At 43.6% G+C, this 23665-nt stretch overlaps 1 protein-coding gene across 20 annotated transcripts in view; it reads right to left on the bottom strand.

Annotated features, from left to right (window-relative positions):
* LOC148892018 (regulating synaptic membrane exocytosis protein 1-like) overlaps positions 1 to 17710 on the bottom strand; it is a 75897-nt gene extending 58187 nt beyond the window's left edge. For all 20 annotated transcript variants that reach the window (XM_089007147.1, XM_089007158.1, XM_089007155.1 and 17 more), the window contains exon 1: positions 17139 to 17710. In XM_089007147.1, coding sequence (XP_088863273.1) covers positions 17139 to 17308 — 170 coding nt within the window. In that variant the 5' untranslated portion in view covers positions 17309 to 17710. The remainder of the gene's footprint in view (positions 1 to 17138) is intronic.
* Positions 17711 to 23665: the final 5955 nt, after the last annotated feature.

Genomic DNA, 23665 nt, shown 5'->3' with positions numbered 1-23665 from the left:
CCCCCCTTTCAAACCATCTATGTTCTTTCGCTAAGATTTTAACCTCATTGTCATCAAATGAGTGGTTGCTAGCTTTTAGGTGCAAATGTACTGCCGATTGAGGTCCACTTATATTATCCCTGCGATGTTGATAAAGTCTTTTTTTGAGAATTTGTTGAGTCTCCCCAATGTACTGCTCTTTACAATTTTTATTCTTAGAATGTATGGAATAAACTACATTACTTTGTTTTTCATTTGGTAGCCTATCTTTTGGATGGACTAATTTTTGCCTTAACGTGTTTATCGGTTTGAAATAAGTAGGAATTTTATGTTGCCAAAGGACTCTTTGTAATTTTTCAGAAACTCCTGCAATGTACGGTACTGCTACTCCTCTCCTTTTTGTATCTTGAGAATTATTGGTTTCATCCCCTATTCTTTCTTTCTGACATTTGTTGAATGACCACTGAGGGTACCCATAGTTAGTGAGTGCTCTCCTGATATGTTTTGACTCCTTTTCTCTACCTTCAGTGCTAGTTGGTATTAGTTTAGCCCTATGCTGGAGGGTTCTGATAACTCCTAGTTTATGTTGTAAAGGGTGGTTAGAGTCAAAAAGTAAGTATTGGTCAGTGTGCGTAGCCTTCCTAAAGACTTCTGTTTTTAGCGCTCTGTCCTCTTTTATAATTACTTTACAATCCAAGAAGGCTAGTTGGTTCTCTTTAATGTCCTCACGAGTAAATTTAATACGTCTGTGTAAGCTCTCAGTCGTACAGGAGTGGTCCATCGATGAGAAGGTTTCTTCAGCCGTCATCTGTACAAAAGTGAAGGTTTCGGACGTTTCGCCTCCTATCCAAGAGGCTTCGTCAGCGAACTAAAGTCTGACTGGTCGTATCGGCCCCATTTATATATCCCTAATGTCCAGACATGGCGGCGCCGGACACAGCTATGATAGGTCCCTACTCTCAGGTTGGGGGGGGCGCGGGACCCCCCCCTGTGGCCCCACTGATTGTTCCTACATTCCTGACTAACGATTGGCCTATTACCCCCACTCCCCCCGGTATCACCTCATCAGCATAACGACCCTCATCAGCATTGCGAAAGTTGCCTAACCTGTTTTGCCTGAGCAGGCTATTGTATGAACGATCCAAATTGAACCTCACACCACCAGACCGGTTTAATGAAGGATTTTGTTGTTTTATAAGAATCGCCTCTTTTACCCCCCTTTCAAACCATCTATGTTCTTTCGCTAAGATTTTAACCTCATTGTCGTCAAATGAGTGGTTAGTAGCTTTTAGGTGCAAATGTACTGCCGATTGAGGCCCACTAGTATTATCCCTGCGATGTTGATAAAGTCTTTTTTTGAGAATTTGTTGAGTCTCCCCAATGTACTGCTCTTTACAATTTTCATTCTTACAATGTATGGAATAAACTACATTACTTTGTTTTTCATTTGGTAGCCTATCTTTTGGATGCACTAATTTTTGCCTTAACGTGTTTATCGGTTTGAAATAAGTAGGAATTTTATGTTGCCAAAGGACTCTTTGTAATTTTTCAGAAACTCCTGCAATGTACGGTACTGCTACTCCTCTCCTTTTAGAATCTTGAGAATTATTGGTTTCGTTCGCTATTCTTTCTTTCTGACATTTGTTGAATGACCACTGAGGGTACCCACAGTTAGTGAGTGCTCTCCTGATATGTTTTGACTCCTTTTCTCTACCTTCAGTGCTAGTTGGTATTAGTTTAGCCCTATGCTGGAGGGTTCTGATAACTCCTAGTTTATGTTGTAAAGGGTGGTTAGAGTCAAAAAGTAAGTATCAACGACAAGTTATCATCTACTCATAAAAAATAAAAAAAAACAATTTGACCGCTCAAATCTTTGTTAACTTGATCATAGCATCAGAGAAGCACCAACTGCTAATATGAGGACAATAAATTGTTGATTACAAAATTTGACGGAAGGGAAGAGGAGTGGGCTTTAGCCAAACACAAAACAAGGGTTTCAAGCATGTTCTTTTGGTATTCATAAGAACTATTTATTTGGCGAATTTGCATGATACCATCTTGATATGATTTTATTGTACAGGTAACATCCGATTTACGACCGGTGCGACTTACGACCACCCTTACTTACGACTTTTTTATAATTATATGCCTGGCACCGCAACGCACTAGCAGCCCGGGAACGCGTACGACAATTATGGCCAGCCAACCAGCATCTCACTCTCGTACAGCAATCGACCGGGTGATGGCACCGGAGAGGGGAGTGTCCACCGACGCCAGCCGCATCACAACAGACGCCACTCCGATCCGCCTGCTGGTCAGTGTGCGTAGCCTTCCTAAAGACTTCTGTTTTTAGCGCTCTGTCCTCTTTTATAATTACTTTACAATCCAAGAAGGCTAGTTGGTTCTCTTGAATGTCCTCACGAGTAAATTTAATGTTGAAGTCTACAGAGTTGAGATGATCTGTGAAGGATTGAATTTCTTGTTTCTTAATTATGACAAAAGTATCGTCCACATATCTAAACCAGTGTCTAGGTTTTGTCCCTGGGAAGGATGTGAGGGCCTGTTTCTCCATCTCTTCCATGTAAAGATTAGCCACTATGGGTGAAACTGGTGAGCCCATAGCACAACCATGGATTTGTTTATAAAATTTTTCCCGAAATTGAAAATACGTAGTATTAAGGCAGATTTCTAATAATTGGCAGATGTGATCCGGTTTCAGTTTGGTTCTTTCATGCAGAGAAACATCCGCCAGCAGCCTCGTCCTCACCACTGAGACTGCTGCTGGGGTTGGGACAGATGTAAAGAGAGAAGTCACATCGTATGATGCCAAAGTTTCCTCAGGTTCCAATATGAGGTCTTTGATCCTCTCTACAAACCCTGTGGTGTTCTCTACGTGGTATTCTGTGTTACCAACCAACGGAGCTAAAATAGTTTTTAAATATTTGGCTACATTGTATGTAGAGGAGTCAATGCTACAAACAATGGGTCGGAGGGGGAACCCTTCTTTATGTATTTTTGGCAGGCCATAGATACATGGCGTGGCCTCTCCCGGGTATAATCTAAAATACATCTGTTTATCTATATGTTTTCCTTTCTCTAGCTTTTGGAGACAGTCAATCATTTCTTTCTTGTATCTATTGGAAGGGTCCCTTTTTAGTTGCTCATACGTGTTAGAATCACTGATTAACCTATTTATTTTGTCTTCATAATCCAATGTGTTGAGCAGCACTGTGCATCTGCCCTTGTCTGCTGGCAAAATAGTAATATTTTTGTCTTTTTGTAGAGTAGTTAACGCCTTTCTCTCTTCTAATGTTATGTTGGACGGAGGAAGTTTGGCACTACTGAGAAGAGCTGATATTTTAATGCGTAGATCATCTGCCTCTGCATACGAAAGTTTGTTATTTTTAATAGCCGATTCAGTAGCTGTGATATAATCTATTGTAGGTATAGTTTTAGGAGTCACTGAGAAATTTAAACCTTTGGTAAGTACTGCCTTTTCTGTCTCTGAGAGATCTCTGTCTGACAAATTTTTGATCCAATTCTCCCTTGCAAACTGTTCATACCTAATTTTACGCGTGTTTACCAGTAGCTGAGATTGTTTCAGTAAAAGTAATTTTTGAAATTTACCCTTTTGTCTCTCTTTGGTTTTGCTGTGGTGCCTCATATAACCGGATTTAGTAAATTCACACACTTCCTGATAGATTTTGTGGGTAAGATTAGTTTGTAATCGCTGATAATAAGTTTCTATTTCTGACTGTTTGTTTTTTATCTCTATGTTAAGTCTCCTAATTCGCAAATTTAGAATTTTCCTAGTATAATTTTGTTGCATTTTATCGGCTAAGTATCCGGGTTCCAGGGGTGCTTGCTTCAAGCATTTAGGAATTAACCGGCTCTGTCTACATCTAAGATTGAATCTGAGGTGGTTCTTTAAATCAGCTAATTTAAAGGTGGCCTTTTCTAAGTTACGTACCAGCAGAAGGATGTCTCTCCCAAAGTTGGCAGCAATACGTCTGTGTAAGCTCTCAGTCGTACAGGAGTGGTCCATCGATGAGAAGGTTTCTTCAGCCGTCATCTGTACAAAAGTGAAGGTTTCGGACGTTTCGCCTCCTATCCAAGAGACTTCGTCAGCGAACTAAAGTCTGACTGGTCGTATCGGCCCCATTTATATATCCCTAATGTCCAGACCTAGTGGCGCCGGACACAGCTATGATAGGTCCCTACTCTCAGGTTGGGGGGGATCGTTTGGATCGTTCATACAATAGCCTGCTCAGGCAAAACAGGTTAGGCAACTTTCGCAATGCTGATGAGGGTCGTTATGCTGATGAGGTGATACCGGGGGGAGTGGGGGTAATAGGCCAATCGTTAGTCAGGAATGTAGGAACAATCAGTGGGGCCACAGGGGGGGGTCCCGCGCCCCCCCCAACCTGAGAGTAGGGACCTATCATAGCTGTGTCCGGCGCCACTAGGTCTGGACATTAGGGATATATAAATGGGGCCGATACGACCAGTCAGACTTTAGTTCGCTGACGAAGTCTCTTGGATAGGAGGCGAAACGTCCGAAACCTTCACTTTTGTACAGATGACGGCTGAAGAAACCTTCTCATCGAGAGTAAATTTAATGTTGACGTCTACAGAGTTGAGGTGATCTGTGAAGGATTGAATTTCTTGTTTCTTAATTATGACAAAAGTATCGTCCATATCTAAACCAGTGTCTAGGTTTTGTCCCTGGGAAGGATGTGAGGGCCTGTTTCTCCATCTCTTCCATGTAAAGATTAGCCACTATGGGTGAAACTGGTGAGCCCATAGCACAACCATGAATTTGTTTATAAAATGTTTCCCGAAATTGAAAATACGTAGTATTAAGGCAGATTTCTAATAATTGGCAGATGTGATCCGGTTTAAGTTTGGTTCTTTCATGCAGAGAAACATCCGCCAGCAGCCTCGTCCTCACCACTGAGACTGCTGCTGGGGTTGGGACAGATGTAAAGAGAGAAGTCACGTCGTATGATGCCAAAGTTTCCTCAGGTTCCAATATGAGGTCTTTGATCCTCTCTACAAACCCTGTGGTGTTCTCTACGTGATATTCTGTGTTACCAACCAACGGAGCTAAAATAGTTTTTAAATATTTGGCTACATTGTAAGTAGAGGAGTCAATGCTACAAACAATGGGTCTGAGCGGGAACCCTTCTTTATGTATTTTTGGCAGGCCATAGATACATGGCGTGGCCTCTCCCGGGTATAATCTAAAATACATCTGTTTGTCTATCAACGTCCGAAACCTTCACTTTTGTACAGATGACGTCTGAAGAAACCTTCTCATAGATATATATAGTATAGTATATATAGTATGGAGCATATATATATATATATATATATATATATATATATATATATATATATATATACTCCAAATTGTCCCGAGGTGTGAGTGTGAGAGTGACTGTTGTACGTCTTTGTGTGCCCTGCGATTGGCTGGCAACCAATTCAGGGTGTCTCCCACCTCGTACCCGAAGACAGCTGAGATAGGCTCCAGCAACCCCCGCGACCCAAATGAGCGGTACGGAAAATGAGATGATATATATATATATATATATATATATATATATATATATATATATATATATATATATATATATATATATATATATTGTGTTCCTATGTAAATTTCTCCACTGTGAGACTAATAAAGGCATATCCAATCCAATCCAATCCAATCCAATCCAATGGATGGCCTGTATATAGTAATTCGTGTTTTCAATACTAATTAACCCAGTTCAGGTTTTGGTTCACACTTGGCCAATTAAGTTGATTCTTATTATCAAACTCCTTTAATCCACTTAGATTACTTTTATTGAAGAACAACAGATGTTTCATGAATCAAATGCAAAGCTCATTGTTTTTGTGTTTGTTTTAAGCTACGGTGCCTTGGTGATGTTTACATATCTGCCTCTCTTTTCTGTTTAAAGAATTTAAAATATTAACCTCAGACTGCAAGTAGAATTCAAGCTTCCAGATGGCCCTTCTGTGTGTATCTGGAATCCAAGAGTTTCTCAAACATTCTGTTCTATCCTTCCTGTCTTGATTGGGCTTGATTCTTAAACAGCCCAACGACAAGTTATCATCTACTCATAAAAAATAAAAAAAAACAATTTGACCGCTCAAATCTTTGTTAACTTGATCATAGCATCAGAGAAGCACCAACTGCTAATATGAGGACAATAAATTGTTGATTACAAAATTTGACGGAAGGGAAGAGGAGTGGGCTTTAGCCAAACACAAAACAAGGGTTTCAAGCATGTTCTTTTGGTATTCATAAGAACTATTTATTTGGCGAATTTGCATGATACCATCTTGATATGATTTTATTGTACAGGTAACATCCGATTTACGACCGGTGCGACTTACGACCACCCTTACTTACGACTTTTTTATAATTATATGCCTGGCACCGCAACGCACTAGCAGCCCGGGAACGCGTACAACAATTATGGCCAGCCAACCAGCATCTCACTCTCGTACAGCAATCGACCGGGTGATGGCACCGGAGAGGGGAGTGTCCACCGACGCCAGCCGCATCACAACAGACGCCACTCCGATCCGCCTGCCGAGCTCTCGGTCCCTCACGCCCTCATTCGTGAACAAGACTCCCAGATACTTAAACTCCTCCACTTGAAGCAAGATCTCCTCCCTGACCTGGAGAGGGCACTCCACCCTTTTCCGACTGAGAACCATTGTCTCAGATTTGGAGGTACTGATTCTCATCCCAACCGCTTCACATTCGACTGGAAGCGCTCCAGAGAGGGTTGGAGAGCTCCGCTTGAAGGCCCCAACGGTACAACATCATCTGCAAAAAGCAGAGATGCTATACTGAGGCCACCAAAACGGAAGCCTTCAATGCTTCGGCTGCGCCTAGAAATTCTGTCCATGAAGGTTATGAACAGAATCGGTGAGAAAGGGCAGCCTTGGTGGAGCACAACGCTCACTGAAAACGATTCCGACTTACTGCCGGCAATGCGAACCAGACTCTGACATCCGTCGTATCGGAACCGAGCGGCCCGTATCAGGCGCTCCTGTACCCCATACTCCCGGAGTACCCTCCACAGAACTCCACGAGGGACACGGTCAAACGCCTTCTCCAAGTCGACAAAGCACATGTAGACTGGTTGAGCGAATTCCCATGCACCCTCGAGGACCCTGCTAAGGGTGTAGAGCTGGGCCACTGTTCCACAGCCGGGACGAAAACCACACTGCTCCTCCTCAATCTGAGGCTCGATTTCCCGACAAACCCGCCCCTCTAGAACCCCTGAATAGACCTTACCAGGGAGGCTGAGGCATGAGATCCCTCTGTAGTTGGAACACACCCTCCTTTTTAAAAAGGCGGATGACAACCCCGGTCTGCCAATCCAGAGGCACTCTCCCCGATGCTCTACGCCTCTCACCGTGGGCAACTCCAGAGTGGAAGAGAGTCCAACCCCTCTCGAGAGGGCTGGTACGAGAACCAACTATGTCTAGTCAGAACTTTTCGACCTCGTACACCAGCTCGGGCTCCTTCCCTGCAAGAGAGATGACGTTCCACATCCAAAGAGCGAGCTTCTGCAGACGAGGATCGGACCACCAGGGTTCCCGTTTTTGGCTGCCGCCCAGCTCACGATGCACCCGACCCCTCTGGCTCCTCCCATGGGTGGTGAGCCCTCTTCGGACCCCTTTGGTGTAGGCCCGGCCACCAGGCGCTCTCCAACGAGCCCCATCTCCAGGCCTGGCTCCAGAGACAGGCCCCGGTGAACCGCGTCCGGGCAAGGGAAAACCAAATCCATTTATGTTTTTCTTTATATGGGGTCTTTTGAGCCGTACTTTGTCTGTACTCACCATTAACATGAATGGTTTTCCTTTCCTCATGATTGGTAAAAATCCAGCCAAACGATCGGAATGAAAGTGAACGTGCCAGGTCCATACGCAAAGTTACTGCTAGCTCGCCTGCACGCAGCTCATTAGCTTCCACACTTGCTTTCTGCTGTCTCTAACGTTAGCATGGGGCTTGTCAAAATGCCACTGCCATTCGACTGTTTCATCAATGGTATTGTTTCATTGCAAATTAGAATCAGAACCTTTCTCTCCACAAAGGTAAATCCTTTGGTTCATTTAACCTGAAGTGTACGATACTCGTCTTATTTTCTTACTCGTTGGACTTATTTAAAAGAGCCGTTTACCTGTTTCAACATGAACGGCCAGTATTTTCCAATCAAAATTGCGCTTTCCGCCAACTGCAGCCCAAACAGGAAATGAAAAGGGAGAATATCTATTTAGTTTTATCGGCGAGCCAGATGCAACCATCAAAAGAGTCATATATGGCTCGCTAGCCATAGGTTCCTGACCCCTGTTCTAACCAGACACAAGGACACAACGGCTGTCTTGTGATCAGTAAATACAATGTAAAAATACATTCAGTCAGATTTACCAATGTCGATGTTTTAAAGCACAGGTATCAAAGTCAAGGCCCGCGGGCCAAATCAAACTTGTTAAATTCCATGATGATTGCTAAAATCTTAGCCAAAATGTCATATTTTTGGATGTCAACCACAATAAAAGTCATTATTCTTGACTTCAGATTTGAAAACGATATATTCATCAATTTGCTGTGTGCTCTATATGAATTTTTTGAAGGGATTTAAACATTCTAATGGGTTCCCCAAATTCATAACGGCCCTCGACAGGAAACCATAACTACAATGTGGCCCGCGGCAAAAAATGACTTTGACACCCCTGTTTTAAAGTGAATTTTTTGAATGTGTTGCTATCACATTTCTTGCCCTAGAGTGCCACCCTTTGGTCGCAAACCGAAACGTGACACTCCTCAACTATCTATCCTACCATCCATCCACTATCTGAGCTGCTTATTCTCCTGGTCCTCTTGAACCAACATTATTTATCAGCCCTCTAACCTTCAAGTTAAAAAAAACAACAACAAAAAAACAATAACAATAATAATAACAACAAGAATAACACTATTTTAAAGCCTAGTAATTGTAAATTCATCAATAGTGTATTATTAAGATGTCGCCATATAATGCCTTTACATGCAAACAAACATGGACATGGAAATCCATGACATGTAACATACAAAACCTCTGATCTCACACAGCCAGCTGGGGAGTGCTTGTGGAGTAATCACGAGCATTGTATAATCCCCTCAATCTATTGCAGAAACCTCAGCAAGCTTTGTTGGAAGAAGACACACAAACGCACATGCAAGCCCGGCTGTCCAGGCGCGCGCACACACACACAAACACACACACACACACAAGTGCACGCGCACACACACACACACACACACACACACACAAGTGCACGCGCACACAAACCCAACCACATTTCTCTCTCTCTCTTCAGTTCATAATCTGCAGCTATGGCATTAAATGTAATGTAGCCATAATTGTGCAGAACACAACATAGGCTTTCTAATTATCCCAGGGAAGAAGTAAAATGTTTGGCATACACCACAGCGTACGGATATGAGATAAATAGGAGTGCTTTAAACAAAGACAGCTATGACTGTTTTCTGATGATTTGAGCACTCAGTTCAGAGAGAAGTTGTCACTGCCAAAGTTCTATCTGTTTATGTAGGTATCTATCTATCCACCTACCTATAAAAAAATCCTCGTCTCACCCTCATGGGTGGTGTCTGACCCCCATTTCAGCTCGGGTCCTCTACCAGAGGCCAGGAAGCTTGAGGGTTCTGCGCAGTATCCGTGCTGTTCCCAGCACTGTGCTTTTCTGGACCGAGATATCCGATGTTGTTCCCGGGATCTGTTGCAACCACTCGTCGAGTTTGGGGGTCACTGCCCCGAGTACTCCGACCACCACAGGCACGACTGTCACCTGTACCTTCCAGGCTCTCTCCAGCTCCTCTTTGAGCCCTTGGTATTTCTCGATTTTCTCATGTTCCTTCTTTCTGATGTTTCCATCACTCGGGACCGCTACATCCACGACAACAGCTTTCTTTTGCCCTTTATCTATGACCACGATATCTGGTTGGTTGGCCATTACCATCTTGTCAGTCTGTGTCTGGAAGTCCCACAGGATCTTTGCTCGGTCATTCTCCACCACCTTGGGAGGTGTATCCCATTTTGACCTTGGGGTTTCCAGTCCATACTCCGCACAGATGTTTCGGTAGACTATGCCAGCCACCTGGTTATGGCGCTCTATGTAGGCTTTCCCTGCCAGCATCTTACGCCCTGCAGTTACGTGTTGGATTGTCTCAGGTGCCTCTTTGCACAACCTACACCTTGGGTCTTGCATGGTGTGGTATATCCGTGCCTCTATGGCTCTGGTGTTCAGAGCCTGCTCTTGAGCAGCCAGGATGAGTGCCTCTGTGCTGTCCTTTAGGCCAGCCCTCTCTAGCCACTGATAGGACTTCTTGAGATCAGCCACTTCTGTTATGGTTCGGTGGTACATCCCGTGTAGGGGCTTTTCCTCCCATGATTGTCCCTCTTCCAGCACCTCATCCTTTGTTCCCCATTGTCTGAGACATTCTCTGAGTACATCATCCGTTGGAGCCTTCTCTTTGATGTATTCATGGAGCTTGGATGTTTCATCCTGGACAGTGGCTCTCACACTCACTAGTCCCCGGCCTCCTTCCTTACGGCTTGTGTACAGTCTCAGGGTGCTGGACTTGGGATGGAACCCTCCATGCATGGTGAGGAGTTTTCGGGTCTTAACATCCGTGGTCTGAATCTCTTCCTTTGGCCACCTTATTATTCCTGCAGGGTATCTGATCACTGGCAGGGCATAGCTGTTTATTGCCCGGGTCTTGTTCTTGCCATTGAGCTGGCTTCTGAGGACTTGCCTCACTCGCTGGAGGTATTTGGTCGTAGCCGCTTTCCTTGTTGCGAGTTCGAGGTTGCCATTGGCCTGTGGTATACCGAGGTACTTGTAGCTGTTTTCAATGTCTGCTATTGTTCCTTCAGGGAGTGAGCCCCCTTCAGTGTGGACTACCTTGCCCCTCTTAGTCACCATCCGACTACATTTCTCCAGCCCGAATGACATCCCGATGTCACTGCTGTAGATCCTGGTTGTGTGGATCAGGGAGTCTATGTCCCTTTCGCTCTTAGCATACAGCTTTATGTCATCCATGTACAGGAGGTGACTGATCGTAGCTCCATTTCTGAGGCGGTATTCATAGCCTGTCTTGGCGATTATCTGGCTGAGGGGGTTCAGTCCTATGCAGAACAGCAGTGGGGAGAGTGCATCACCTTGATATATGCCACGTTTGATGGACACTTGCGTAAGTGGCTTGCCACTGGCTTCAAGTGTGGTTTTCCACATCCTCATCGAGTTTATATAGTTTATATATAAAAACTATATATATATATATATATATATATATAATTCATGTAAATGGCTTGCAAGTTATTTAGATAACAAATACAGTACCAGTACGTGCATGTCAACAATAGAAACATCACCTGTGGAATTCCTTTGTGGTCCTATTCATCTTGTACATCGATGATATCTCGACTTTCTTAAAAGAATTCAAATGTGTCTCATTTGGCAATGATACAACTCCAGTCTTGACTTGACTTTGACACCGTGATCTAGAAGCTTTTTTTAAAATATGAGAATATTGCTTTAATTTCGGCAGTACTAACCAAGATATATAAAATACATGTTAAGGCTCACGATTTTGTCGGGGGACTCCCGATTTTGACCACTATACTCACAATAATTTGTAAAGTGAAACAAATGCAAAAGGCAAAATACATTTTTATACTAATTGAATGTATAAATAAACAATTAAAGCATTTTTGTGGTTTATTTACTTCTAATTTACCCTTTGTAATGATCACATTACTTTAACACGCTCCAGAGTCCCAAGTACGAAAATCTTGCGATTTATGATTTCTGAAACTTAACATATATGAAATAAGAACAAACATGAATGAATGAATGAATGAATGAATGAATGAATGAATGAATTTCTCCGTAAATTTGGTATAAAATTTATTTGCTTTGCGGATGACACCCAGCTTTATCTTTCCAGCAAACCCGACATCTCTCTTCCACCTTCTTCTCTTTCACTCTGCCTCTCTGAAATGAAATCCTGGTTTACCCATATCCTTTTTTCTATAACTTAACAGCGAAAAAGCTGAAATTCTCCTCATTGGTACCAAATCCAACTTGAGCAAAGCTAACAGTTTCTCTCTCACTATCGACAATTCGACCGTTTCTCCGTCCCATCAGGTGAAAAGCCGAGGTGTCATTCTTGACAGCACACTATCTTTCCACTCCCATATAAATAACTTAACCCGGTCTCCGTACTTCAACCTATGCAATATCAATCGTCTTCACCTGTCTGTCACTCGCCCGAAAGTACTTCTTGGAAGCATGTGATATTGTCTTGTAATTTGCCTTCCGACTGATTTACAGGTGTCCGGTGCAAAAGAAAAATACATTTACAAGATTAAGTGCAACAACAGCAACCAGTGAACTGAATATGTAAGGAGACATTTCCAAGTGTGTGCTATTTTTACAACTTGATCCATAATTCAGTATTAACATTTTTCTCCTAGAAACCTTGAACCACTTAGGTTAACTTGAGAGAAACTTGTTTGGTTTTTTTTTTCATTTCAGTTGTGACACAAAGTTGGGGGACACTGTGGCTAGATGTATTTTTTACCCTTTTATATATGTCTTCTTAAATGTTCCTAAGCGTCTGCAATGTTGCTCTTGAGATGCATCCTTTCTGATGTCAAACAGCCCACCATGAGCGATTGGAAATACTCTCTGACATATTTTTCAATTAGCCTCATGGCCTCATCATCTCCAGTCAGACTGTTTAACCAGGGATGAGCCTCTTCCCTCATCATGACTGAAAAGACAATTTTGCTGACCTGAATATTTCCCATGTGGAATTTTTGTCAGACTTTGTGTATGATGGACACTTTTACTGATGAAAAGACGGGACTAATCTTGCCTCGTATTACTTACATACCATTTATTTACCAAATAAGGACATGTTTTGTATTTTATGGGACGGTTGGCAACACTACATGTAAACATGCAGAGTGTGCATGTCTCCAAGCTACATGCTCACATGAGTAACTGCTATGGCTGTATTCAAATTTAAAGCTCACATATGCTAATACAGAACTGGAAACACAGTCCAGCCAGCTGTGCCATTCAAATGTTTGAAATGAAATTTAAAAAAAACTCTTTGTGGAAATATTTGAAATGAATAAAACAATTGCAACATTTCAACAGAAAACTCCCATGATACATCAATGACGTTGTAAAGCTGCAAAAAGTAATTTTCTGAATTACCATAGAAATAATTGACGATTCAGTTGGGGATGCCTGTCATAGGTTGAGTTTAAGGCTTGGAGGACACTGCTTTGATTAAAAACAACCTGAGAGTCATTTTGGCGGGATCAGACTTTTTGATTGCACTGGACATCACATTATATGAGCTTTTTTATGAATGTGTTTCACATAATGTGCGAGCCTCACCTACTTGCAAATATTTTCAAATGAGAAAAAAAACATGCAAATACAGTTCAATTTATTTGTAGGTGGTAGCCTGCTAGACGAGTGGGTATAAATATTGACTTGAGCATGCAAAAAAAAACGTTTTGAGCACTTGGCCTATATTATACAAATACTTTTTGAAAGTTAAGTATACATTTTATTTCATTGTTTTGCTGGGTCTGCAGTGCATAGTTACAAATGAGCATGCACTGCAGACATAATAAGGCAGTAAAATAAAAAACTATAATAAATAAATAAACAATGTTTACATACCGGGATTTATTTTTCAAACCTATGGGAATGTGTTGGCCAGTGGTTCTTAATCTTGTTGGAGGCACCAAACCCCACCAGTTTCATATGCTCATTCATCGAACCCTTCTTTCAATGACTATGCCCACGAACAGTAGACTCGACTGAGGGGTGGACCTCTGCGGAAAAGGATCCACCAAACCCCTGAGACCGACTCACCGAACCCCCACAGTTCGATTGAACCCAGTTTAAGAACCACTGGTGTAGGCCAGATGTTTTTCTTTCGTTTTTTTTTTTTTTACTCGTACCTGCACATGTCAATATGTTGTCGTATTATGGAATAAAATGCTAAATTGTGAGCATTTTGTCCACCGTTACAGTGGAACATACAGTGGGGCCTCGGTTTACGAACACCTTGCCTTACGAACTTTTCGGTTTACGAACGTTAAATTTATGAAAATTAAACCTTGGATTAAGCACTACTTTTCGTGATACACACCCCCCACCACGGCTGGCGGAGTAATCTTCGGCGGAAGACCACCAAAGCACATGACCGAACAGTGCCCCAGCCGGCCTGCCTTTCCACACACACGTCTTGCCTTTCTCTGAATGCACACGGCGATCAAGACAGAGAGAGAGAGAGAGAGAGAGAGAGAGAGAGAGAGAGAGAGAGAGAGAGAGAGACAGAGAGAGAGAGAGAGAGACATAGATCGCCTCCAAGAAGTTTTTTACAGATATTTTTGCTGTTATGGGACCGAAAAAGACCCCACCACAGGCTCGTGTTCAGCCGAAGAAGACACAAAACATAATTACAGTCGAGGAGAAGAAGGAGATCATTGAGAAACACGAACGAGGTGTGCGTTTGTGGCATCACAAACAGAGAGACAGAGAGAGAGAGAGAGAGAGAGAGAGAGAGAGAGAGAGAGAGAGAGAGAGAGAGAGAGAGAGAGAGAGAGAGAGAGAGAGAGAGAGACATCGATCGCCTCCAAGGAGGACACAGCTATGATAGGTCCCTACTCTCAGGTTGGCCAGTCAGACTTTAGTTCGCTGACGAAGCCTCTTGGATAGGAGGCGAAACGTCCCAAACCTTCAAATTTGTACAGATGACGGCTGAAGAAACCTTCTCATCGATGGACCAGTCCTGTACGACTGAGAGCTTACACAGACGTGTAGCTCTCTTGTTTCTATTCATAATTGTATTTTATTTCTTGTATTCTATTCATAATTGTATTTTATTTATTATTGTATCTGTGTTTGTCTGTGACTGCAGTGTCCTTGAGAGCTTTGAAAGGCGCATGAAATAAAATAATGAAATAATAATAATGAAATAAAATGTATTATTATTATTATTATTACATAATGTGGGATGCGGCCCACATTGTGGTTGCCGGACCCAGGCCACTTCGAGACCGTCATTCATTGCCGTATCCGGGCCGAGTGCGCAGCTGTGTGTGGGCCGGAGCTGGGCCAGACCAATTTTGCTGACTGGGTGGGTAATTATACATACAAAAATTAAACATATAGATTTTTTATTGATTTTCACACACTGTAGCCTAAGGGAAATGAGCTACTTTTTTTAATCGATTCTCACACACTGTAGTTAAAGAGTAATAAGATAAACCATGAAGGTTTGAATGCCATAACTCATTTTTTTGACTCAACACATGGTTCACACCACAGTTATTGCTCCTTTAGAGTCATGAACATTTGTGTGTCATGCAAGATTAGCAGCTGTTACGTGGAAAATGATCCATGTTCACTCTATTAGTCGGATAATTCCTTGTTGTAGTGAACTACAAATCAGGAATCTTTGTTCCTCTCTCAATACAATCATTATTCCATCTGCATCTGCAGCTGTGTGTCATGCAATGTGTAAATTAGGTGTTAGGTTATGTTCTTATACTGTATTTCATTGGTCAACTTCTTCATTCGCAAGATCATTGGATAGTGATTCTTCATTACAGGCTGCACTGTATTTGCCAAAATAAATGTTCAGAGTATAGCTCAATAAAGTTTTCCCAATAACAAGCAACTGGCCTTTTATTTCTCTCAGCTGAAACTCTACATGATTCCTATTGGCAACTAGCAAACATAGTGCAAAACAGCACAAACTATTTGTTTGGGGCTACATCATAATTCTTTTATAGGCCTAATCTAATCAATGATTTCTCAGATGACGAAGCCATTATTGACTGAACCTGAGCTTTGCTTCATGGAAAATTAAAGACGACATAAGTTCCTCTCAAGTGGCGGAAAGCAGCTTTCTGCCCTTAAGTCTGGAGCCAGGAAATAAAACTGCCATTAGCATTGAAACAACCTGTCTGTGATGCTGTGGACGCCTGCAATGGCATCACTCTTGATTAGGTCCTTCAAGTGTTGTCCCTGTACACAGAGTAGTTTCATGTGTTGGGAAGTTGGACTACTAGGCTGACGAAAAATGATTTTTTATTTTTTTTTTAATTACAACCTGGTGAATTTGATCATTTTCTGTGATCTATCTCATTTCCTATCATGCTCCTACTGCGGTTTAGAATTTATAGCCAAGTGTCAATCTTAACTCCAGGTCAGCTGAAAATCCTTCTTCAGATGCTCGGTTGATGACCAATATTCATTTCAGCCTTGTGGGCAGCATTTTCAAAACTCTCACATTATACCACTATATCATCCCTAATCTCTGTCGTGTCCAGGCGGTTTAACCCTGCTAATATTCCCAACCACACCCCATTTCCTCCTCTGTGCTGAGAGCAGCGTAAATGGTCGAATACACAGCATCTCTGAGGTCTGCCGGCTTTCTAAAACATGTTTCATAGCACTAAAATGCAATGGGTTATAATGTCATCGTGGTTGCTGTGATTATCAAACCGATTATTCCCACACTTTACAGCTTTAAGTCTACGTGCCATTTGTTCATTGGAGGGAAAATTGGGAATCGGAAAGGGAAGGCTGTTGTGCAGAACCCATTGATAAAAAATGAGTGGGTTGGCTGATGTTCCAATTCATCTGCTGTCACACCCTATTCTCCCATCTAACTCGGTTCGGGGTAAAAACGGCTTGACCCCTCTTCAGGTCATCTCAAACTGACATTGACATTGTTGTTTGAAGGTTTTGATCCAGGACGCCAATCTATCACCCTATAGTGCATACAAACATGTGACTCTTATATAGGACGGTGCCTCAACACAGGTGATATATATATATATATATATATATATATATATATATATATATATATATATATATATATATATATATATATATATATATATATATATATATATATATATATATATATATATATATATATATATAGATATAGTGCAAGAGGAGGAGAATGTTGCTGAGTGAATCTTCACATACCATTAACGTAACACTAAAGAGGATGCGCTTACTTTAACATGGCATGTTCTTTCTCCTCTTCGTCCTTTTGCCGAGCCATCACTGCCATAATGATTTTCCGCTCTTCCTCAGTCAGATGGCTCAAATCCGGAAGATCTGGCATGGATGGCGGCACGGTGGGTGGTGGGCGAAGGCCGCTCTTTGGCTCCACCGAGGCGGACATCTTTTCCACCAGGACTCCACCGCCGCCGCCGTCGCCGCCACCGCCGCCACCGCCGCCACCGCCCCCTCCTCTTCCTCGTCGTGTCGTCTCGGTCGACAGGATATTCTGGACGTTTTCTCAGCCACACCTCAAGAAACGCTGCGCGGATGTGGCTGCAGCGGCCCCCGTCATGGCAAATCGTGCAAGCCGCTCATCGCAGGCGCTGTCGCTTGCGCTTTTTATCGGTGGCGGTCGAAGGCTTTTTGTCGGTGGTCGTCGTTGCTCCAAAATTGCCGGCAACCCATCCACAATTTTCCCTGTTCAGGCCGACCGTAGACGCGCCGTCTCGTTTGGTTTGCCTCTGCCGTTTTTTTTTTCGCGGAAGAATCACGATGACAGTGTGGTACAGGCGGAGTTTTCTCTCTCTCTCTCTCTCTCTCTCTCTCTCTCTCTCTCTCTCTCTCTCTCTCTCTCTCTCTCTCTCTCTCTCTCTCTCTCTCTCTCTCTCTCTCTCTCTCTCTCTCTCTCTCTCTCTCTCTCTCTCTCTCTCTCTCTCTCTCTCTCTCTCTCTCTCTCTCTCTCTCTCTCTGATTTAGTGATGTATTTTTGTGGGGTGGCGCGATTACTCTTGTGAGACTGGGGACCTCAAGCCAAGACCATAGGTGCCGAGGTTTGACGTCACGGCCGATCACCCACGCAGCAAAGTCCAGTCCCACCCTCCAATTCAACCTTGATTTCACAAAGGGGCGCCAAAGTTCGACGCGTCAGGACCAAGGACAGCATTTTCTCAACACGGATTGTGAAAGTTCGAAACCAGTGAAGTTGCTGTTCACCGACACAACAGTCAAATCTGTCCACCAAAAATAGTTTTTAAACTATAATTCCTGCACGCCTCCACACAATTAGATCGCATGCTCGTTCACGGGATGAGGTAATGCAAGGCGGACAAATAAACCGAAGACCTTAAATTGACGTCACGAAGGGGTGACTATGCCACGATGACATCAGCTTCCCGTGGTGCATTGTTTGTCATCACATAGGTCGCGACAAGAAAGAAATCAACCCAATAGAGCCAAATTTTGTCGCAAGCCATCAGTTTTGACGGAACATACAGTATAGCGTTAGCTTCGTCACGAAAATGTGAAATAAATTTCTCCACTGTGAGACTAATAAAGGCAAATACAATCCAATCCAATCCAAAATAGAAAAGTGGTCTATCATCTGCACTAAGCATATGATGATACATTCCATACAGCATTTGGATGAAAGACCATATTCACTCAAAAGATTTGAACCATAAATTATATGCAATGTAAATGTATGAGGGAGGGTTCTTTTTAATTAAAAATCGTGAGAGGTGAAACAAACAATATTTAACTTCGGAGGAATAAAATAATATGACTGAAATCTGTGTCGTACTGTACATAATCCCACATTATGTTTGACAGACCACATGGCAGTATGGTTAATTTGCCACTTGATGGCGCTGTAATAATATTTTAGCGAGGGTGAAGCAACGCACTTTCCAGCATGATTGTACAGTATAATTTTGTATTGTATTAAATCAAAATCAGCTTTTTGACTTCTTATGTGTGTATGTGATGTTTTTGACACAGACACAGAAGAATTGGAGATGAAAAGATTGTAATCTTTTCATAAACATATACAGTGTAAATTTAAATATATATATATATATATATATATATATATATATATATATATATATATATATATATATATATATATATATATATATATATATATATAGGCAGGAATAATAAGGTGGCCAAAGGAAGAGATTCAGACCACGGATGTTAAGACCCGAAAACTCCTCACCATGCACGGAGGGTTCCATCCCAAGTCCAGCACCCTGAGACTGTACACAAGCCGTAAGGAAGGAGGCCGGGGACTAGTGAGTGTGAGAGCCACTGTCCAGGATGAAACATCCAAGCTCCATGAATACATCAAAGAGAAGGCTCCAACGGATGATGTACTCAGAGAATGTCTCAGTCAATGGGGAACAGAGGATGAGGTGCTGGAAGAGGGACAATCATGGGAGGAAAAGCCCCTACACGGGATGTACCACCGAACCATAGCAGAAGTGGCTGATCTCAAGAAGTCCTATCAGTGGCTAGAGAGGGCTGGCCTAAAGGACAGCACAGAGGCACTCATCCTGGCTGCTCAAGAGCAGGCCCTGAACACCAGAGCCACAGAGGCAGGGATATACCACACCAGTCAAGACCCAAGGTGTAGGTTGTGCAAAGAGGCACCTGAGACAATCCAACACGTAACTGCAGGGTGTAAGATGCTGGCAGAGAAAGCCTACATGGAGCGCCATAACCAGGTGGCTGGCATAGTCTATCGAAACATCTGTGCGGAGTATGGACTGGAAACCCCAAGGTCAAAATGGGAAACACCTCCCAAGGTGGTGGAGAATGACCGAGCAAAAATCCTGTGGGACTTCCAGATACAGACTGACAAGATGGTAATGGCCAACCAACCAGATATCGTGGTCATAGATAAAGGGGAAAGGAAAGCCGTTGTCGTGGATGTAGCGGTCCCGAGTGATGGGAACATCAGAAAGAAGGAACATGAGAAAATCGAGAAATACCAAGGGCTCAAAGAGGAGCTGGAGAGAGCCTGGAAGGTAAAGGTGACAGTCGTGCCTGTGGTGGTCGGAGCACTTGGGGCAGTGACCCCCAAACTCGACGAGTGGTTGCAACAGATCCCGGGAACAACATTGGATATCTCGGTCCAGAAAAGCGCAGTGCTGGGAACAGCACGGATACTGTGCAGAACCCTCAAGCTTCCTGGCCTCAAGCTAAAATGGGGGACAGACACCACCCATGGGGGGTGAGACGAGGATTTATATATATATATACAGTAAAGTCTCGTTATATCGATATTCAAGGGAGTCGGAAAAAATATCGATATAACCGGGACTATCGATATATCCGACCCTGTTTGCATGTAATTTTCTCCGTGCGTGCATAGAAATAGTATCGATATAACCGGGACTATCGATATATCCGATATCGATATAACGAGACTTTACTGTATATATATATATATATATATATATATATATATATATATATATATATATATATATATATATATATATATATATATATATATATAAAACTGGCACTGCCTTACATGCTTCGTAATGTCTTTCCCCATCCCCGTACAGAGTCCCGTCACGAATTTTCAGCTTCTTCCAGTGCGTCAGCAACAAAAGCACACAGCTCGTCTCAGCTGCTCTTTCATGTTTAGTGGGTCTCATATGTCGCTGCACATAGAAAATGACTCGGCTGACTGTAGAATCTTGGCGCTGTAGGTCACGTAACTGACTATGGGGAATGACAATGGAAGGGTCTTCTTCAGGTAGCTGTAGTGACAATAGGGTTGCTCCAGGGAGTCGAGAGGTACCGCCAGTCTGATGGACGTCTGAAACTGCAGACACCTCCTGCGCATCAATTGCACTTCCAGAAGACTGATCAGGAGCTTCCCCCTGGGGAACTTCTCCATCGTGATCACCAGCCACGTGGACAGCCTGACAGTTGGTGGTGAAACGGAAAGCATCCTGTACAGTCTCATTCACGACCCCTTGGACTCCGTTGAGTAGGTATTGGTAGGGTTCTTTCACCTGGCGATGGCTCACACAAGACTGAACGAAGGGTTCTCGACTCAGTGCATCAGCCACTATGTTCTTGGGCAATGGGACGTACTTCAAGTCAAAGTCATATGCTGCTAGCTTCGACACCCACCTCTGCTCGCAGGCGTCTAGTTTGGGCTTCGTCAGCATATATGTCAAGGGGTTGTTGTCAGACCATGCAGTAAAATGTCTGCCTTTTAGCCAGTGGGAAAACTTGTCACATACGGCCCACTTTAAAGCAAGAAATGTGAGCCGATGTGCAGGATAGTTCAATTGGGCTCGTGACAGCGTTTTACTAGATAATGCCACTGGTCTCGCAAACTTGTCATCAGGCTGAAGCTGGGAGAGGACGGCTCCAATGCCGTCAAACGATGCATCGACAGCAAGGTTTCTCAAAGTCAGGATGGGCCAACGTTACACTGTTTGACAGATCGTGCTTCAGAGTCTCGAAGGCAGTTTGACATTCAGTGGTCCAGTCCGCCGGTGTCAACTTCACATGACTTGATGCATCCGATGTGGGTTTCGACCTTTGTCTGGCTTTGCCACGGGGTTTCTGGCCTGAAAGGAGCTTGAAAAGGGGCTTGGATGGAGCAGTCCTCAATAAAGTGCTGATAATACAACACCATTCCCAAGAAAGATCTAATTTTCTTCTGCGAGGGAGTGAGGCCATCATTGTCCATTAGGTCGGGCACCTGTACCCTGTTTATCGCTTCCACCTTTTCAGGGTCTTTCTGTACCCCTGACTCTGAGACGACATGGCCAAGGAACTTCACAGATCTCCGAAGAAAGTGACACTTCTTCGGAGCAAGCCTTAGATTATGGTTCTTCAAGCGGGAGCCATTTCCAATCGCTCAAGCGCAATCTCTTCTGTCGGACCAAAGACCATGAGATCGTCAAGATAGCACAGGAGGCTGGTGAAGTTCTCGTCCCCGAAAATGGAAAGCATCATCCGCATGAATGTAGCCGGGCTATTCGAAAGGCCTTGTGGCATCCGGTTATATTCATGTAGGCCAAATGGGGACGAGAAGGCGGTGTACTTCTTATGGTCCTCAAACAGGGGCACATTATAAAATCCACGGTGGAGAAGAAGACATTCCTCCAAGTGCGGCAAGAGCATCAGCCTGATGGGGCAATGGGTGAGCATCCCGCTGTGTCCTTGCATTTAGCCATCTGAAATCTATGCAGATGCGCAACTCCCCATTCTTCTTCCACACTAAGACCAATGGAGATGCGTATTCACTCGTGGAATTCCGAATGATGCCCTTTTCTTCCATCTCATTGAGAGTCATTCTCAGCTTTTCATATTGACTGGGTGGTACTCTTCGATAAGGCAGGCGGAATGGTCTCTCATCCACGAGGTGTATCTTGTGCACAAATTCAGAGGCCTCTCCACAGTCCATCCTGTTCCGTGAAAATACTGCTTCATATCTCTCAATGAGTTGGAAAAGTCTGTCCCTCCACGTATCGGAGACAGCACACGCATCCAAGTCCAGATCATGTAGTCCAAGCTTGTTCAGTGCTATTTTGATGTCTTCTTTGGACCTTGGCCTTGCAGTGGATTTCTGAACAGATTGGGACAAAATTTGGATGTTGTCAGGTTCAGACAAGTCTTCTGTCGCAATGCAGGGAAATACATCTGCCAGCTTTGTGTTTCTTCTCAACACCACTTTTTCAGTCGAGGGGTTGATGACCCTCACTGGGAGCCATCCATCGCCCCACATCGGTGTGATAATCCGGCCAACCAGAATCTTCCTGGATCTGCACCTTGCTTGGGTTGGTTCAACTCTGACCATGTTGCCAACTGACATCGGTGCGCAGGCGGGAAGCTTAGCCCAAACAAGATGTTCACTCTCTGGTTGCAACATTACACACTGCTGCAACTTCAGCGTGCCAACTTTGTCAGGAATCGTTCCACCCCTCCATTTCTCTGTGTTGGAAAGCAGTGAGAAAAAGTGGTGGGAGTCATCATCAATCGTACTACCGGGCTCTGACATGAGCCGCCAGTAGCCTTCAGTCTTCCGTGTCAGGTGAAGGATTTTCTTAATGGCATTGCTGCCAAGAATTATGTCGTCGGTTTGTCCAGGCACCACAAACATGGGCACAGCTAGCTTGCAATTGTACACCACTATTTCCAAATCGCATATGGCCAAAGGCGTCACCTGATGACCACCACATCCAACAATGACAACGTCATATGCAGAGTAACGTTTCATGTCAGTGTTGCACGCTAACAATCGTGCCATAGCCGACTCACTCAATGTGCAACCAGTAGAGCCGCTGTCAATCATTGCGGTCAAGGAAATGCCTGCGACAGTGGCAGTGGTGTAGAACAAGCTATCCGACTTCAGGACCTTGAGTGTGCCTTGGAAGATAACAGTCTTCTCCGTGGGGACACTGGAAGTGAGGGACTCTAATATCGAATCAAGATCATCTGTCGAACTGTTGGGAGGGTCATGAACATCATCCGCATTATACTCCCTTGGATGCGGAGACATTAGTTTCCCGACAGTGGTGATCTTGAGGGCTGCACTTGTGTGGGGCAGTTGCATCTGGAGTGATCGGGTGAAAAGCACAGAAAACAAAGTCTCTTTTCGCGGCAGTGAATAAGCGCAGAATGGTAAGCGCTAGCACAGACAGCACATGGCACATGACACGCTCAAGATTTGCGGAGTCGGGTGGCCTGGCTGGATGGGATATTTACCGTTGTCCTGACAAGCTGT

The sequence above is a fragment of the Hippocampus bargibanti genome, linkage group LG10 (assembly GCF_051943395.1).
Source record: "Hippocampus bargibanti isolate YZ-2025 linkage group LG10, ASM5194339v1, whole genome shotgun sequence".
In the NCBI taxonomy this organism is placed as follows: domain Eukaryota; kingdom Metazoa; phylum Chordata; class Actinopteri; order Syngnathiformes; family Syngnathidae; genus Hippocampus; species Hippocampus bargibanti.
Note: the sequence above shows the minus strand (reverse complement) of the source record. Positions and strands in the feature narration are given on the sequence as shown.